The sequence below is a fragment of the Schistocerca piceifrons genome, chromosome 9 (genome assembly GCF_021461385.2).
Source record: "Schistocerca piceifrons isolate TAMUIC-IGC-003096 chromosome 9, iqSchPice1.1, whole genome shotgun sequence".
Classification (NCBI taxonomy): domain Eukaryota; kingdom Metazoa; phylum Arthropoda; class Insecta; order Orthoptera; family Acrididae; genus Schistocerca; species Schistocerca piceifrons.
Genome location: NC_060146.1, coordinates 115,088,091 through 115,108,144, shown reverse-complemented (window position 1 = coordinate 115,108,144; position 20,054 = coordinate 115,088,091). Strand labels below are relative to the sequence as shown.

Here is a 20,054-nt window from a genome sequence, read left to right as displayed (position 1 = left end):
TGCCGCTGGAAACCGTACATAGGGAACCCGCAAATGCGGTCGCGCCCCGGATTTGCCGCTTAGTAATTACAAGTTAAAGGCAAAACATTTTTTTTATGACAGATGTAAGCAAGAAGAACGATCAGAAAACATAATAACGCGATTATTGTAAACGTAGCGATCAGTTTGTATAATTTTAATTAATATTGTGTTTATATTGGTTGCTGGTGAGGAGGAAAGGTTAGTATTTTATTAATGATCTCATTCATAAGCAGCCATATCACAGTCGTTCAGGAAAGTTGTAATTAAGCTTTACTTATTTAATCAGAACCGGACGATGACTCTCCTTGTCCGCAGTCTCGATGATTCGAAGCGATCTGCAATCCTGTGTAAATAAAATGTCTTGGTTTTCTTGCGTTGCGTAGCCAGTCGGAAAACCTCAGAACAAGCGGAGAGTTTGCTTTGATAGAGTTTAATTATCCGATGAAATAATGGAGCTCTTGGATCTAATAATTGCAGGTTCGTTTCCAATTCATCGGAAGTTCCCCTCTGATTACCAACGAAACGACGCCTCCGTGCAAATTTCCAATTAGAGAATACATATAGGCTAGAATGAAATTCCTGACACACTTTTGATGTAAATACTCAGTATATATTTTCTTGAGTAGCATACAATATATTTTCAATCTCTTTCTTCTAGTAATCTCGATAGCAAAATTACAATTATCCAGTGCTGCTATTCGGCACGGAGAAGAACCTAGCAGTCCTCTCAACACACCAGAGAGAATATTACAAAGAGTATTATGCGCTCATGGAATAGTAATAGTACTGTACTACTTTGCGCATCGATTCTGCGAGTATATAGATGGTCAAGTAGGAAACGTAATTCAGTCATAGAATTGTGCAGGGATAATTAGTAGAATATAAAGAGGTATTACAGTTTGTAGTAATGAAACCAAACTAGTGGCCGGCCGGAGTGGCCGAGCGGTTCTAGGCGCTTCAGTCTGGAACCGCGCGACAGCTACGGTCGCAGGTTCGATTCCTGCCTCGGGCATGGATGTGTGTAATGTCCTTAGGTTAGTTAGGTTTAAGTAGTTCTAAGTTCTAGGGGACTGATGACCTCAGATGTTAATTCCCATAGTGCTCAGAGCCATTTTTGAACCAAACTAGTGACCGCTTAGCTCTTGACGCATGAGCGGAGCATTACGCGTCCCCCGTTTAACTCTGCTCGTATCCTGTTCCCGGCTTGGAGCTTATGAAAATACGATTTATTCTTAAGATTTCGTTCACGTAATATGTTCAGTTCAATAGCGAGAAAGTTTGCCGTATGTTGAAAATTCGGTTCTCTCGTCGGGAAACGCGTTTTCCCAAACTCCCATGTATTGTTGTAATAATTTGTTGCCGTAAATAAAGCTAAAATAAAAAGATAGCACAGCCTATCCAGAACGTACTCGTGCCAGTTTCATGTTTCTACACTGAATAATTTGCGGGTTAAGCGAAATGTGAGATGGCGCGTGTGGGACGTTGCTGCACTGTTCCGCGCCAACATGTGCTGCTGCCTCGGGTCATTTTGAACAGAGTATAAGTAGGGTCTTGCTGTCATGGGAGCCTAAGATTGTGAGAGTTAAATATTTGTTTGCAGAGTGATTTTATCAGTATGGTAAATTATTATGTTGTCGCTATAACATGACGGTGGCAAAATATTTGAATCGTGTAGTTTTAAAGGGACATCTATCCGTACGTAGTCTGGTGGTTTTTAATTTGCTGTTGCTTCAGATGGTATATTTGTAACTTCACAAACTGACATTAAAGCGGTATTAGTCCGTCACATAGTGTGCATTCTATAGGATTCTGAAATACAATTTTATTTAGGGGCATCAATCAATGACTTATGGCCTTTTAAAAGTAAAGAGGCATCAGCAGTGACTCAGAGCCCTTTGAAAATAAAGCTCACGTAGCAGCTCTGACGATGCTGGATATAATGTAATACTTTCTACTCGCACCTCTAGACAGCATTACCAGTGGTGTTGAGAAGAAAACAAAATGCTACAAATTGCTTTGATTGTTGTACCTTGTTGTCCACGCACCTAAACATGCATTGCACTATTGGCTGGCAGTAGTGTGTACCGATTATTTGAAATGGAAAGAATGCTTCCAAGAGTATAGCACAAGAATACACCGAACTTCGTCTGTTCTCTGACAACTGCTCAATTCAGGATAAGAATTACACTCTCACAACCTATAGATTTCCCTTGTGCTCAACCAATCCTGGGAAATTTAGCATTAATTTCTAGTGAGAGGACACAGTTCCTTACACCGTGGTAGGGAATTCGGCGTTAGAAAAAGGCAACTACACTCCTGGAAATGGAAAAAAGAACACATTGACACCGGTGTGTCAGACCCACCATACTTGCTCCGGACACTGCGAGAGGGCTGTACAAGCAATGATCACACGCACGGCACAGCGGACACACCAGGAACCGCGGTGTTGGCCGTCGAATGGCGCTAGCTGCGCAGCATTTGTGCACCGCCACCGTCAGTGTCAGCCAGTTTGCCGTGGCATACGGAGCTCCATCGCAGTCTTTAACACTGGTAGCATGCCGCGACAGCGTGGACGTGAACCGTATGTGCAGTTGACGGACTTTGAGCGAGGGCGTATAGTGGGCATGCGGGAGGCCGGGTGGATGTACCGCCGAATTGCTCAACACGTGGGGCGTGAGGTCTCCACAGTACATCGATGTTGTCGCCAGTGGTCGGCGGAAGGTGCACGTACCCGTCGACCTGGGACCGGACCGCAGCGACGCACGGATGTACGCCAAGACCGTAGGATCCTACGCAGTGCCGTAGGGGACCGCACCGCCACTTTCCAGCAAATTAGGGACACTGTTGCTCCTGGGGTATCGGCGAGGACCATTCGCAACCGTCTCCATGAAGCTGGGCTACGGTCCCACACACCGTTAGGCCGTCTTCCGCTCACGCCCCAACATCGTGCAGCCCGCCTCCAGTGGTGTCGCGACAGGCGTGAATGGAGGGACGAATGGAGACGTGTCGTCTTCAGCGATGAGAGTCGCTTCTGCCTTGGTGCCAATGATGGTCGTATGCGTGTTTGGCGCCGTGCAGGTGAGCGCCACAATCAGGACTGCATACGACCGAGGCACACAGGGCCAACACCCGGCATCATGGTGTGGGGAGCGAACTCCTACACTGGCCGTACACCACTGGTGATCGTCGAGGGGACACTGAATAGTGCACGGTACATCCAAACCGTCATCGAACCCATCGTTCTACCATTCCTAGACCGGCAAGGGAACTTGCTGTTCCAACAGGACAATGCACGTCCGCATGTATCCCGTGCCACCCAACGTGCTCTAGAAGGTGTAAGTCAACTACCCTGGCCAGCAAGATCTCCGGATCTGTCCCCCATTGAGCATGTTTGGGACTGGATGAAGCGTCGTCTCACGTGGTCTGCACGTCCAGCACGAACGCTGGTCCAACTGAGGCGCCAGGTGGAAATGGCATGGCAAGCCATTCCACAGGACTACATCCAGCATCTCTACGATCGTCTCCATGGGAGAATAGCAGCCTGCATTGCTGCGAAAGGTGGATATACACTGTACTAGTGCCGACATTGTGCATGCTCTGTTGCCTGTGTCTATGTGCCTGTGGTTCTGTCAGTGTGATCAAGTGATGTATCTGACCCCAGGAATGTGTCAATAAAGTTTCCCCTTCCTGGGACAATGAATTCACGGTGTTCTTATTTCAATTTCCAGGAGTGTATCTATGAAGAAATTTTGAAGAGGTCTGTAATGAACGGCAGCCAAGACGACGAGTCATTGGATTGTGAGATATTACTATATTCAAACAGGATTGTACGGGTCATACTGTTTGCAATCGAGATAGTGTTGATGTGAATAAAAAGGAGTGTGCATTTTCAGTATATTTTACGTTTTTCTTTTCTTAAAGCATCAGTTTCCAGTTTTTATTGATTAATTACATTACTAAAATATAACATTAGAAATTCAGTCTCTTGTCTGACATCATCTGCATCATGTAACATAAAAATACAAATACAGATCGCGATATAAAATTATTATGCAAATTAAACAGCTTCGTTTGTTTCCCACAAATGTGCCTCAGTTGAGTCAATCCACGTTAAAAATATGCGATTCATTTATTCTCGTGCAAATTTTCTATATATAATTTTAAAATGGCTTTGATGGACCGGTATCACACATCTATGAAGTATGCTGAAATGTATGCGTCACTCTAACTACAAATGGTCTACAAACCAGCAGCTTTACTGACGTGAGTAATGTAGTTATGTTTCAAAGCAGTGTCTGTAAATAGTGAAAAACAATTATTAGTAACCTTTCTGGAACGATGATGATGTCGATTTGATTTGATTTTCGTAAAACAGGTGCACAGTTATTTCGTTTAACTCGCAAATTATTCAGTGCAGAAACATGAAACTGACACAAGTGCGTTCTGAATAGGCTGCTGTCTTTCTATTTTAATTTTATTTACGGCAGCAAATTATAAAGCTAATATATGGCAAAATGCATTTCCCGACGATGTACCTTTCCGACCTACGGTAAACTTTTCCGCTATTGAACTGAACTAATCATATTATGTGAATGAGATCTTAAGTATAAACTAGGTCTTCGTAAGCTCGAAACCGGGAACCCGGTCAGAAATCAAATAACAGGAGATAAGCAGAGTGCAATGGGACGCGTAATGCTCCGATCATGCATCAAAAGCTAAGCGGTCAGCGCAGGCTGCCTGGCTTCCAGGGGCAACAAAAATGTATTTTTCAATATTTCATACAGTTATTGACCGAATTTAAAAAGTTATAATGCGGTAATAATATACTCATTAAGAGTTATATTCTTATGCCAAAGCTATTGCAGTTAGGAATTCTGTTTAAGTCTTAAGAGAGCGTAACTCACGGCATGGAAATTACTGCCTTCATTCAGCCAGTATGTAAACACTTTTTCTCCAGCTTGATCGTTCACAATCTTCTATAAGGACATTTCACTCTGGCCCTCACTTCCCATCACGGATACTCCACAAATTACACTCTAGTACTTGGCAGAGGATTCATCGAACCACCTTCACAATAGTTCCAATCTCGAAGAGCGCGCGGAAACGGCAAACACTATCTTTCTGTTCGAGCTCTGATTTTCCTGATTTTATTATGATGATCGTTTCTCCCCATGTAGATCGGCGTCAACAGAATACTTTCGCATTCGGAGTGGATAGCTGGTGATTGAAATTTCGTGAGAAAATTCCGCCGCAACGAAAAACGCCTTTGTTATAATGATGTCCACTCCAAATCCTGTATCATGTCAGTGATACGAGGGTCACTCAAAAAGAAATGCACACTCTTTTTGTAAAAATACAGTTTTCACTCTGCATGTGTGAAAGTTTTACAGTGTGTAGATACATCCTTCCCGCTTGTTTTCAAATTTAGTTCAATATGTTCCCATGATAGTTGTCGTCACAGCATGTCTCCAAGATGGCTGCTACACTTGACGTTCGTCAGAAGCAACGTGCTGTCACAGAATTCCTGTGCTGTGAAAACGAGACAGTGGGAAACATCCACAAGAGGTTGAAAAAGGTGTATGGAGATGCTGCTGTCGATCGCAGTACAATTAGTCGGTGGGCAAGCAGGTTACGTGATGAAAGCGGGCACGGCAATATTGAGGATTGTCCTCGCAGCGGTTAGTCGGTGGGCAAGCAGGTTACGTGATTAAAGCGGGCACGGCAATATTGAGGATTGTCCTCGCAGCGGCAGGTCTCGTACTGCACACACTCCAGACAATGTGCAGAGAGTTAACGAATTGGTGACTGCTGACAGACGCATCCCAGTGAACGAATTGTTACGAGACCTTGGGATAGGGGAAGGAAGTTTTTGCAGAATACTGAAAGTGTTGGCGTTAAGAAAGATTTGTGCCAGGTGGGTTCCCAGGATGTTGACAATGGCTCACAAAGAAACAAGAAAAACGGTATGCAGCGAACTTTTGGAACAGTACGAGAATGGTGGAGATGAATTCCTTGGAAGAATTGTGACAGGTGATGAAACATGGCTCCATCATTTTTCACCAGAGACGAAGAGGCAATCAATGGAGTAGCATCATGCAAATTCACCCAAGAAAAAAAATTAAAAACCACACCTTCTGCTGGAAAAGCTATGGCTACGATGTTTTTCGATTCCGAAGGACTCTTGCTTGTGGACATCATGCCAAGTGGAACCACCCTAAATTCTGATGCATATGTGACGACACTGAAGAAACTTCAAGCTCGACTGAGTCGTGTTCGACGCACATCAGCAAAAGCAGGATGTTTTGGTGCTGCACGACAATGCACGGCCACATGCCAGTCAAAAAACCGTGGAAGCGATCACAAAACTCTGATGGACATCGCTGAAACACCCGCCTTACAGTCCTGACCTGGCTCCAAGTGACTATCATCTCTTTGGGAAACTGAAAGACTCTCTTCGTGGAACAAGGTTTGAAGATGATGACTCCCTTGTGCACGCTGCCAAACAGTGGCTCAAACAGGTTGGTCCAGAATTTTACCGTGCGGATATACAGGCGCTGATTCCAAGATGGCGTAAGGCAGTTGAGAGGGATGGAAATTATGTGGAAAAATTAATATATTGTTGCTAAAGGATGTATCTACACACTGTAAAACCTTCAAACATGTAGAATAAGAGATTGATTAAAAAAAAAAGAAAGTGTGCATTTCTTTTGGAGTGACCCTCGTACAAAACGCGCTGCTCTTCCTTGAACTTTCTCGATGCAATCCGTTAATCATGTCTGGTGAGATCCCAGACCGCGGAGCACTACTCCAAATGAGGGTGGACAAGCGTTGTGTAGGCAGTCTCTTAAGTAGATCTGTTGTATTTTCTAAGTGTTCTGGCAATAAAAAGCAGTCTTTGGTTTGCCTTCCCCACAACATTTTATATGTGTTCTTTCCAATTTAAATTGTTCGTAATTGTAATTCTTAGGTATTTAGTTCATTTTACGGCCTTTAGATTTGACCGATTTATCGGGTAATCTAAGTTTAACGGATTCCGTTTAGCACTAATTAGGAGACCTCACACTTTTCATTATTTAGCGTCAATTCTCAATTTTCGCGCCATACAGGTATCTTTTCAAAATCTTTTTGCAATTTCTTCGGATATTCTGGTGACTTCACTAGATGATAAACGACAGCAACCAACCTAACACGGCTGTTCAGATTGTTTCCCAAATGATTTACGTGGATAAGGAACAGCAGAGGGCCTATAACACTACCTGGCGGAACGCCAGAAATCACTTCTGTTTTACTCGAAGACTTTCCGTCAATTACTGTGATCTGTGACCTCTCTGACAGGAAATCACGAATCCAGTGACATAACGGGGACGGTATTCCATAAGCCCGCAATTTCACCACAGGCTGCTTGTGTGGTACAGTGTCAAAAGCCTTCCGGAAATCTAGAAATGCGGAATCAATTTTAAATCCCTTGTCAATAGCACTCAACACTTAGTGTGTGTAAAGAGATAGTTTTTCACAAAAGCGATGTTTAACATCGAAATATTCCACAACGCATTTCAAATTTTTCGATTGAATATTCATCCACAAGAGGTCAGATATTTGAAAGTGAAATATTATTTGGGTTTTAGAATAGCAGAACAGAGCTGACGCTTAAGTTGCATAGAAATAAGAACACAGGTCACTCAGTCAATTTTCATTAAACAAAATATTAAGTGAAAAATGAGCTCTAATGAAGGAGAAAAAATAAGTTGTTTATAACGTTATTAATTACGTAAAAACATAATCGCAAACAGGCCATATTTACTTCTTTATAAATACTGTTTGGTGTGTAAGTATATGTTTTCGATAGCAAAAGAAAGTCGATGTTTTGAAACGTTCCACTTCGCAGTACTTCACAACACAATTGATCAAGAGCGTGCGTTACGAAGTTTGCCTTGGCCATTAATAAACTTTATCGTTATTAGTTCCTCAATTCCGATATCATACTCTAATTTTTTGTGTAACGGATTGTAACTCATAATAACCCCACTTTCACCTTTCGGTCTGGGCTAAGTGAATTGACGTGAAAGCCAGTGTGAATTAGCCTTTTATGTATTCCTCCCACTCCAAGGTCCGTAGTATTTTGTTCCAAGTTCTGGAAGCTTGTCACTAGGTGACAGTACCAGGCGGAAGAAAAAGTGTAAGTTGATAGATCACGTAATATTTTTGTCAGATTTGAGATTTAAACCAGGGGAGACCAACCCGCGGGCCGCATGCAGCTCAAAGCTAGTATCAGCGCGGCCCAAGAAGTGAACATGTGTCACAAGATCGGTAAAAAATAAACATAAATAAAAATAAACTGTAAAATTCCGATTACGTACAGTTATGATAACTTTCAATTGAAACTCCCGCTACACGATGATATTGTCTCGTCGGTCCATTCATTTTTTTTTTTTTGTTCTCCACTGTTGTTAGTGCTAATGTTATATGCGGCCCAAACTACTCGTTCTCTTCAAATGCGGCCCGGCTAAACTAAGAGGTCGGTCACCCCTGATTTAGTACGGATCAAAAAAATGGTTCAAATGGCTTGAGCACTATGCGACTTAACTTCTGAGGTCATCAGTCGCCTAGAACTTAGAACTAATTAAACCTAAGGACATCACACACATCCATGCCCGAGGCAGGATTCGAACCTGTGACCATAGCGGTCTCTCGGTTCCAGACTGTAGCGCCTAGAACCGCACGGCCACTCCTAGTACAGATCGATGGTATTTATGGCCGGTATCGAATTTCTTTGACATAGATCTTTGACGTGGTGCTTAAAAGGGGTGTTACTCTGTCGTCATATTTTTTTCGTCAAATTTCAAGATGGCGATCAACAACTTGTCGCTATGCGCTGCAGTTGCTAGTACCACAATTGCATAGTTTGTGTGTTTCTAAGAAAAGCGGTGGAAAAAAGGAAACATACTTGGATGAAGCCATAGGTATGACGTCGAGATAATAAAAACATTCAGCAAAAAATTATCAATATACCGTAATATTACACGCAACTGAGGAAGACAGGACTACAAAAGTTGAAGAAGTCACATTCAGCAAAATTTGTTACGAGAGCGCAAGTGGAGGACGTCAAGTATTATATATATTACTTACGATTGGATGAGAGAGTATTTCAGTATTTGCTCAATAAAGTGGCTTTCATATTACAAAACAGAATACTCTGTTGAGAAATGCTATATTTGCAGAAGACAGGCGAACTGTGACTTCTTGATACAGGAGTGAGCTACTCTAGTTTACAACGCAGCACTCGAATATCACATTGCACATTAATCAAAATAATTCCAGAAACGTGTGAAGCGATTTATAAAACACTGAAGAGAGACTGTGTGAACGTAAATAAATGCTTCGTATAGTATGTGGGCAATAAGAACTATTTTCATTTTGGAATAATTTAATTAATGGGATTAGTGTTCCAATAACTACAAAATTAATAAGAACTACAAAAACAGATGAAGCGCTTTTTAACTTGTGGCATCCAGAGTTCAAAAACAGACAGAGGTAGAGTGGAGACCTAAGAAAGAATTTTTTTGTTTTAGAATGTGACCACATCGTCTGTTCGGCTTGCTGAAAGGCTGCCCGGATGTTTCCAGACGTAGGAGTGGTTGGTTGTAGCGGTGGTTGTGGACAAGAAGTCACCTGCAGCATATTCCCCCTGCCCATCAACTCATAATTAATAGCATGCGATGTGACACTTGCTCACCCCCACCCTAGTCAAAAATGGTTCAAATGGCTCTGAGCACTATTGGACTTGACTTCTGGGGTCATCAGTCCCCTAGAACTTAGAACTACTTAAACCTAACCAACCTAAGGACATCACACACATCCATGCCCGAGGCAGGATTCGAACCATAGCGGTCGCCAGACTGTAGCGCCTAGAACCGCTCGGCCAACCCTAGTCGAAGCAAGTTTATTAAAAATAGAGAGAGTCAAAGAAGCACACCAACTTTGAAGCCATATTTACAAACGCACTGAAGAAACGTCAAATAGCTGTAGCGACGCCAGCGCTCGAAGCGGTTACATTTTACATTGAAGCGGTTACATTTTACATTGAGGTGAACAGAAGACGAACGACTTTTATGATCAAATCTACGGCGAGGCCCAAGAATTGAACACATTTATTTGGCGACAGGCGAGAGTTGACTAAGTTCCCTATTACACCATTAAATTTGTTTGACATAAATATTCGATATATCACCTTTGACAAAGAAATATGATAGTGTAATACCGGCCTAAAGAGATTACTTTCAATTTGAAACTCCCGCCACACGATAATTATCTCGTCGATCCGATCCAGTCCTTTTTTGTTCTCCGTTGTTATTGCTAGTGCTAAGTATGTTAAGTGAGACCCAAAAATACAAATCTTCTTCTAATGTGGCCCGTGTAAGGCCGGTGTTACACTATCAAATTTCTTTGTCAAAAATCTTTGATGGTGTAATAGGGAACTTTGTCAAATGTCGTCCAATATTTGATCAAATCTAGGGCCTCGCTGTAGATTTGATCAAAGAAGTCGCTTGTCTTCTGTTCACTGCAATGTGACATGTTACCACATGGAGCGGTAGCATCGCTGCAGCGTTCTTTCGTCGGTAGTGTTTTTATAAACATTGCCGGCAAATACAAGTGGTGTGTGCCGACAACTACAGAATTAATAGAGATATATGAAGCTGATGAGGCGCTTTACAGCGTGAGGCAACCTGAATACAAAAATAGGCGAAGAAGATTGGAGACCTGACCTGACCTATCCTAACCTAACCCAACCCTCTCCTGTAGCAAGGAATCGAACTGTTACAGTGAGCCTAATATTGTGCTTTGTGATATGAGGATACACTTCACTAAGCACATACAGGAATGTATTGATATACGACTTGACGTCCTCCACTATAAGATCATGTAACAAGTTTTGTTGAACTCTTTTACCGTGTCGTCATAAAACCCACGGCTTCACCCAGGTATGTTTCCATTTTTCCCCCGCTTCTCTTCCGCATATGCACACAGTGCAAGTGTGGTACATGCAACTGCTGCGGTTAATAACAAGTTGTTGTTGTCAGCCACCTTGAACTTTGACGAAAAGTATGATGACATTCCCCTTCTGGCGCTACGTCAAAGATCTTTCTCAAATATATTTGACAGAATATTTGATCACATCTTTGACAAAGAAATTTGATAGTATAATACCGGCCTAAGCTATAAAAGGCCGGTCACCTCTGACTTAAGACAGTACAGATCGATTATTCGACCGCCAGACAGCTTGTGCCTGCTTCTGCCTGCAGAACTTCGTGGTGCGGCAGTCAAGTCAGCCTGACACGATGGCGATCTCCGTGCGGCTGCCGGCGGGCAAGGGTCCTTACATCGAGCACTACCTGGTGCAGGCACACGGCGGCCGCCTCGGGCTCGAGAGCTCCGACAACCGCTTCGACAACATCCCGTCGCTCGTCGCACACTACTCACAGTGCTGGTAAGTGCAAACTCTGCTTGTCTAGAGTGTACCCGTGTGATATCTAGGCACAAGTTTAACAACAGTGGACGGCAAATTCGTTTGCCATAGCACTTTGTTTTGCAAGGTCATCTCACTGTTGTGTAAACACGAACATTTCACAATGCTGTAACGAGTTCCGACCAGCCAGTGGTCGTGTCAGTACCACCGATCGGACAACATTAGGTACAGGTGGCGGACAAAGTCGGGGTCTGTTCATTCGTGTCTATCCACAGTGCTTCAGCATACCGGTATATTTTCATGACTTCCTGTTGTTCGTTACACTTCTTGGAAACAGGCTTCATGAGAATTTGAATTTTTCAAACACTGCAGAATTTAAAACACTTTCTAAACTAAACACAGCAAAATGTGCAGTTCATTTTTATTGTATGTATTGCTAAAATAACAACACGCAGTTACCTCCCTGCTCACTCACAGATTATGGTCAGGGAGATAGTATTTCAAATTCGCAACATAACTGTATGCAAAAACACGTTTCGGTTATGACAAATTGTGTTCGCAACCAGACTTTATTACTCATCGTTCCAGCCTTAGAGAAATTATTCCACCCCATGATTCCAACAATGGAGAAATTTTCCAAATTTTTATTTTAAAAATCAAGAAGAAGTAATTATCTTATGAATTCCTCTGGGGTCCCGAATCAAATTTTAATATCTTTCAGCCTGCATGCATTTCATGCAAATCCTCCTACAATTCTCCAAACAAATCGGAACACCACACTGTTGACACGGATTTCTTCTTTTCCACTTCAAACAAGGACTGCAAAAGGCTGATGTTTACCGTTATTCAAAACATTATTTCTGTATTTGAGGCCAATATCTCCAAAACAGCACGTTTTCTCCGAGACTTATCGGAATCTGTTGCAGTCCAGGTAGCTGCAAGGTAATGTTGAGTTGCCTTGTTCTTACGTTAGTTAGCGCGCCTTCTATTTTGTCCATCGAAAGTAACGTTCCACAAAAACACGACTTGCAAACACTATGGTACATATTGTTGGATGTAAGGTCCGCCAGTTATGCGAAACCCCGCTTTTTTCCAAATTCCCAAACGTGTTTCAGCACCACTGTGCTATCAACAGTGGGTTTCAGTTTTATTTAATTGTAATTTGCACATTTTTACTAAATGATTACAAAGTTATATGGATATTTAGTTCGAACAATAATTCGTTTCATTTTGTTAATACCTTTACACTTGGTGTGCATGATCTTTCAGGACCATTTGTGCATTATTTATTACAGGTGGCTTGTCATCTGCAGCTGAACGATGTTGATGAGAAATTTTGTTGGGAGTTAACCTATCATTTTATGCTCCAAACGTAATTTAGTTTGTCGCCATATTTCGCGCGTATGTTGGTTTTTACTAAAGTTTTCGTGTGGCAAGCCCTTTCATTCTCAGCATCATGTTAAGATGTGAAGCACACTTAAATATAACACGTATTTTCACAAATAAGGTCGTAAAAGCACATTGTACTTCACCAAAACAGTGTAATTGTGGTCGTGTGTCCCAGCCCAGTCGGTGTTCATTTGTTCACCAGTGAGTTCGGCTCCAAATTTTCATTACATCACCCTGTTGCTGCGTACAAGTGTTATCATGCAAAAATGACACACTAGAAGCATTAAAGAACGCAGTTGCATCAAATCCCTGCCAACAATATATGCGATTATTAATTAGCTCGTAGGTAACTGCCTCATTGTGGGGTTGTGCTGCTAGCTCGGAATCTGGGTCATTTTTGTTGTGGATTGGCAGGAGAGCCAACCCAGGAATACTAGAGGAAGCCGAAAGGCACGCGTTTTAGCTCACGCAGGCTGGCGTGAGGTCTGGAACAGGAAAGGGAAATTAGACTTTAGAAAAACGGACGTAGCTGGTGGAATACTTAACTTTAATTCATTAATGGTGAACGTCGGTCTGACTACATGAATTACAAGATCAATAGCAACTGATAATGGCGCCTTGCTAGGTCGTAGCAAATGACGTAGCTGAAGGCTATGCTAACTATCGTCTCGGCAAATGAGAGCGTATTTTGTCAGTAAGTCGGTTGTACAACTGGAGCGAGTGCTAGGAAGTCTCTCTAGACCTGCCGTGTGGCGGCGCTCGGTCTGCAATCACTGATAGTGGCGACACGCGGGTCCGACGTATACTAACGGACCGCGGCCGATTTATAGGCTACCGCCTAGCAAGTTTGGTGTCTGGCGGTGACACCACAATTTTCTTACCCTGATCGTATATATAATTACTGCTGCTCATTTTGACTGGTAGCGTATCACTATGATAGCTGAATCAATAATGAAAGAATGGGTACGGTCTCGCTATTATAAAACAACAATGGAATGGCGCAAGACAATGTTATTTATGATTGGCGCACTGTACACATGGGTTAACAAGAAACTTCTTAAGCATACTAATGGTTCAGAGACGAAAATCTCTTTTAGCACTGTCTCCCAAAAACATTTTTTTTTTGAGTTTATAGAATCGTAATATCTTGAACATTATCTGCTTAAATTATTACTAAAAGGAAACTTCAGTATGGTTAAATACTGCAGATATTTGAAATAGTTAAAATCAAAAGTTCCCGAGAAAAATTATTCACCACTTCTTTTGGAAACTTCTTCATACTTCGAATGTACAACTGTTTTCTTTCTCAATTTGCCGCTGTTGTATCTCTTAGAATTTTGTTGCCCTTTTCTGTTGTTGACGACTATCACATCTACCTTTGCTTGCATGAGCTTCCTTTGTGCCTAAGTTCTGCTTGATTTTCCGTTGGGTAATACTTCCCTCTTTGTTGAGACCATTATTGCTATGCATACGCATAAATTTGATTCTAGGTGTATGATATTACCACAAAACTGTTATTTATTGAGTAAGGCATTTGTTGTGCTTAGTCACATCTACTACTGGGCAAGGGGGGGAGGAGGAGACTTACATTTTTGGATTAAGTATAACTAAAAAATTTGAAGTAAGTTTAGAATCTGGTAGAAAATCCTTTACAGGCACTTTTATTCAAAATTTTAGTTTGAAAAGGCATACAACTGCACTACAGTAGTTATAGAAGGTGGAGATAAAGTACGTATGGCTAGTGTACACACATCACCATGTAGAGTGCCTGTGAGCCACTCCCCTTCACCCTATCTCTCCTCCCTCTTGAAAATTGGGCATAGTGTTGTGAAACACTCATGTGATTGTATTGTAAAAAAAATATGGAAAACAAAAGATCTTTAGCAACCAGTCACTTAATCTCTGTGGAAAGACTGCAGTTTTTTCCCATTATGTGGACATCAGTGATTATTTCTGTTGCAATAATTTCATCACATACTTGTTATGTGCTGAAAATTATGACAGGTGGCCCCTCAGGGTTGGTCACAGCTTTGGTAACAAAGGACCAGGGAAAGCTATTTCAGTCACAGAGATTATGTCATTTACAAAACTAGATCCCAGCAATGGCAGGGAGTATTCTGCTGATGAAAGGGTAGGGAGCAAGTTAATGTCAAATTTGAAAAGAGGGAAGAGATGTCTAAGACTGAGTAAAATAACATAAGGAAGATATATGAATCAAGGTACACTATAGATATATAATAAGCCATGGCTGCAAAATACTAACACGAATTCTTTACAGACGAATGGAAAAACGGGTAGAAGGCGACCTTGAGGAAGATCAGTTTGGACTTCATAGAAATATTGGAACACGCGGGCAATACTGACCCTATGACATATCTTAGAAAATATATTAAGGAAAGACAAACCTACGTTTCTAGCATTTGTAGACTTAGAGAAAGCTTTTCACAGTGTTGACTGGAATACTCTTGAAACCAGATGGCAGTTATAAGAGTCGAGGAGCATGAAAGGGAAGCAGTGATTGAGAAGGGAGTGAACAGGGTTGTAGCCAATCCTAGATGTAATTCAATCTGTATATTGAGCAAGCAGTAAAGGAAAAAAAAGAAAAATTCGGAGTAGGAATTAAAATCCATGGAGAAGAAATAAAAACTTTGAGGTTCGCCGACGACATTGTAATTCTATCAGAGACAGCAAAGGACCTGGAAGAGCAGTTGAATGGAATGGAGAGAGTTTTGAAAGGAGGATATAAGATGAACATCAACAAAAGCAAAACAAGGATAATGGAATGTAGTCAAATTAAATCGGGTGATGCTGCTGGAATTAGATCAGCAAATGAGACACTTAAAATAGTAAAGAAGCAAAATAACTTACAACGGTCGAAGTAGAGAGGATATAAAACGTAGACTGGCAATGGCAAGGAAAGCGTTTCTGAAGAAGAGAAATTTGTTAACATCGAGTATAGATTTAACTGTCACGAAGTCGTTTCTGAAAGTATTTGTATGGAGTGCAGCCATGTATGGAAGTGAAACGTGGACGATAAATAGTTTAGACAAGAAGAGAATAGAAGCTTTCGATATCTGGTGCTACAGAAGAGGGCTGAAGATTAGATGGGTAGATCACATAACTAATGATGAGGTATTGAATAGAATTAGAGAGAAGAGAAATTTGTGGCACAACTTGACTAGAAGAAGGGATCAGCTGGTAGGGCATATTCTGAGGCGTCAGGGGATCACCAATTTAGTATTGGAGGGCAGCGTGGAGGGTAAAAATCGTAGAGGGAGACCAAGAGATGAATACACTAAACAGATTCAGAAGGATGTAGGTTGCAGTAGGTACTGCGAGATGAAGAAGCTTGCTCAGGATAGAGTAGCATGGAGAGCTGCATCAAACCAGTCTCTAGACTGAAGACCAAACCAATAGCATAGATATATAAAAGAAGGGGACTTGCAAGAAATAGAATGGAAATAAAAGTAAGTCATTGAGAAATGTGAATTATTATTTTCTTTGAGTATGGAGATTTACTGATAATCAAGAACAGAACCAGATTTAATTTCACTGGAAAATAATTTGTGATTTCTTGTTGAATTTAGAGAACTTCTGTTGCAGACTAATGATTCATAGAAGTTATGTGGTTCAATACTTCAGTTTACATTTGAATGAGTAAGTAGCCAGTGGAACTGAAGTGTGTCTGCGGTGTTGCTATCAGAATTATCCTCAACTTCTGTCAACCACAGTTTGACATTATGCTCCCAGTCTGAAGCAGTAAGTCTTTCAACCACATCTAACTGTGAAGACATACTTGCTAAAACATGGACAGCAATGTCTATATGCATTATTTTTTACCCTCAGTCCATTCTTGTCTAGTTTGTGTAGATTGTTCCTGTTTGAGAAGTTTGTAGCCCTCAGTACATAATTAATTAATTAATACATTTTGGTAACATTTAATGAAAACTTTGTTACAATTTCCTGTGTGTGTGTGTGTGTGTGTGTGTGTGTGTGTGTGTGTGTGACATTATTCCATGTGCACAACCATAGTTGTGATACATTAAAAAATCGTATCAGGAATGAATGGGCCGCAGTGATGAGTTTTTAGAAGTGGATGGGCAGTATTCGTTTTGAGCCACAAAAGACTTTTCATTTTTGATGTTTTCTTGTGTTGTAACCCGTTCACTGTTCCTTTTGATATGTATTGTGTATCACCTTTCTGCACTATATACCTTAAAGATACAGGATGAGGAACCTTGTGAATATTTTTTCCAGTGCATTTTCGGCCTCTTGTCCAATAATTTATCAGTTTATCAAAGCTTCTGGAGCTTATTTTTCTGTGGGAGGTGGTCCAATCAACATTTTTTGAGTCCATTTCACTGCTTGCTTTGAATTAATTTATTTATCATCTGCCGTATTCTGCATCCGTTTGTGTTTCAGTGACGAGCTCCCTGTGCAGCTGACATTACCTCGAGCTCTGAGGGAGGCACGGAACAGGCAGCAGCTTTCTTCCCTTGCATTGCTTGGGCAGGGTGAGTATGTCTGTGACCAATCTTGTCTGCGGTGTTGCTATCAGAATTATCCTCAACTTCTGTCAACCACAGTTTGACAATATGCTCCCAGTCTGAAGCAGTAAGTCTTTCAACCACATCTAACTGTGAAGACATACTTGGTAAAACAAGGACAGCAATGTGTATATGCATTATTTTTTACCCTCAGTCCATTCTTGTCTAGTTTGTGTAGATTGTTCCTGTTTGAAAAGTTTGTAGCCCTTAATACATAATTAATTAATTAATACATTTTGGTAACATTTAATGAAAACTTTGTTACAATTTAACAAGTATTAAACATTATTCCATGTGCACAACCACAGTTGTGATACATTAAAAAATGGTTGGGGGGGGGGGGGTAACAGAGGCCAGCATTCCCTTTTTATTGTTAGTCTTTTCTAACAGAACAAGACAAGTATTGGAAGAGGGGGAGGAGAAGATAAAATAAAGAAGGAAAACCATCACTAATTGTGATGGACCTAAAAATGAACGGCTCCCTCTCTCACATAACTTCTCTTTTATAGTCGTACCTACTAGTGTAAAAACTGTTTGCTGGATCTATTAGTTGAACTATTCAGCACAGTTTTATACTTTAAGTTTGCCAAAGGTTATGTGAACAATAAAACATCTATTTGCCTGAATGTAAGCTGATTTTTTTCTCCCAAAATCAGCAACGGAAAATTAGTGGGCAACTTATGTGTGCAGCACCACAAACACTGCTATATTTTAATATCTTACAAACTTCGACTGTAGTGTTTGTTCATTAATTACAAATAGAATCAACACTTTCATTGAAGTTTGGAAATTAGTTGTTGTATATGATGTAACAGTGTAACTGTCTTACATTGTTGACATTTCATGTAGGTAGTGACTATTATCATGTTCAAGATTCTACTCATTTACACAAAAGGACAAGTGTACTTTTCTCAAACTGAGGAGTTAGATTTGGTTCGCACCATTCAATGTCAACACTGGTGGCAGGGCGACAGGAGATTAACTGTCTTTGGAACTCTAAATTTCCAGCTCACAGCTATTTGTTATGTGAGCAGTATATGTAGTTAAGAAGCTTTCAAAAGACATGGATCAAGGAAAGCTGCAATTATGCAAAAGTCTCACTGTATTGTGCACAGCTTTTGTAGGTGGGTAACATAATACAGATTTTTCTCCACTATATTCCTCTTTCCTCCTCCCCCCCCCCCCTCCCCCTCCCCTGTGAAAAGTAATGGTGTGGCTGATATTCGGATGTGGCTTATATTCAGGCCAATACAGTTATCCTAAGTTGTGTGAAATGTACCAGGTGATCAAAAAGGTCAGTATAAATTTGAAAACTGAATAAATCACGGAATAATGTAGATAGAGAGGTACAAATTGACACACATGGTTGGAATGACATGGGGTTTTATTAGAACAAAAAAAAAAAAAAAAAAAAAAAATACAAATGTTCAAAAAATGTCCGACAGATGGCGCTTCATCTGATCAGAATAACAATAATTAGGAAAACAAAGTAAGACAAAACAAAGATGATGTCCTTTACAGGAAATGCTCAATATGTCCACCATCATTCCTCAACAATAGCTGTAGCCGAGGAACAATGTTGTGAACAGCACTGTAAAGCATGTCCGGAGTTATGGTGAGGCATTGGCGTCGGATGTCGTCTTTCAGCATCCCTAGAGATGTCGGTCGATCACGATACACTTGCGACTTCAGGTAACCCCAAAGCCAATATTCGCACCGACTGAGGTCTGGGGACCTGGGAGGCCAAGCATGACGAAAGTGGCGGCTGATTACACGATCATCACCAAACGACACGCGCAAGAGATCTTTCACGCATCTAGCAATATGGGGTGGAGCGCCATCCTGCATAAACATCGTACTTTTCAGCAGGTGTTTATCAGCCAGGCTGGGTATGATGCAATTCTGTAATACGATTGTCAAGCGCAGTCACTGACGTTTTGTTGTCCATCCCCATGTCATTCCAAGCATGTGTGTCAATTTGTACCTCGCTATCTACATTATTCCGTGGTTTATTAAGTTTTCAAATTTATATTGACTTTTTGATCACCCAGTACTTTTAGGTGTATGCTGAGAATCGTACTAAGCTTTCGGTTGAACGTTTCAGAGTTCTGGCGGTACCCGATGGCAAACCCCCGCCCTCCTGAAGTTTCCCTGCACCAGCAGCAGCATCCTCAGCAGCAACATCCCCAGCAGCAGCAGCAACAACAACAGATGGTGGTCGGCACACTGGAGAGTGTGCAGAGGATGCAGACCAACACCGTCGTCAGCGTCGGCACTGGCACGACCGACCAGACATCGCCGAGCAGTGCAAGTGCCAGCTCCCTCAGCAGCTTCGGGAGCGGTACGTGTGTTTCTGCTGGGGACTGTGTTTCTGTAGCTTTCTGAAGCTTTGCATTGGCCATCTGTACTCTAAGCTCAAAGTTTATGTCAGTGATACATGTTGTTGTTGTTGTTGTTGTTGTTGTTGTTGTTGTTGTGGTCTTCTGTCCTGAGACTGGTTTGATGCAGCTCTCCATGCTACTCTATCCTGTGCAAGCTTCTTCATCTCCCAGTACCTACTGCAACCTACATCCTTCTGAATCTGCTTAGTGTGATACCTATCGGAAATGTTTGTAGGAAGTTGTGAGGGGTGG

At 41.5% G+C, this 20,054-nt stretch overlaps 1 protein-coding gene across 1 annotated transcript in view; it reads left to right on the top strand.

The window, feature by feature from the left end:
• The window catches only part of LOC124717395 (protein sprint), a 305,335-nt gene that overhangs the window by 209,120 nt on the left and 76,161 nt on the right, over window positions 1–20,054 (top strand). The window contains exons 5-7 of the mRNA XM_047244247.1: window positions 11,322–11,506; window positions 17,297–17,388; window positions 19,526–19,762. Coding sequence (XP_047100203.1) covers window positions 11,322–11,506; window positions 17,297–17,388; window positions 19,526–19,762 — 514 coding nt within the window. The remainder of the gene's footprint in view (window positions 1–11,321; window positions 11,507–17,296; window positions 17,389–19,525; window positions 19,763–20,054) is intronic.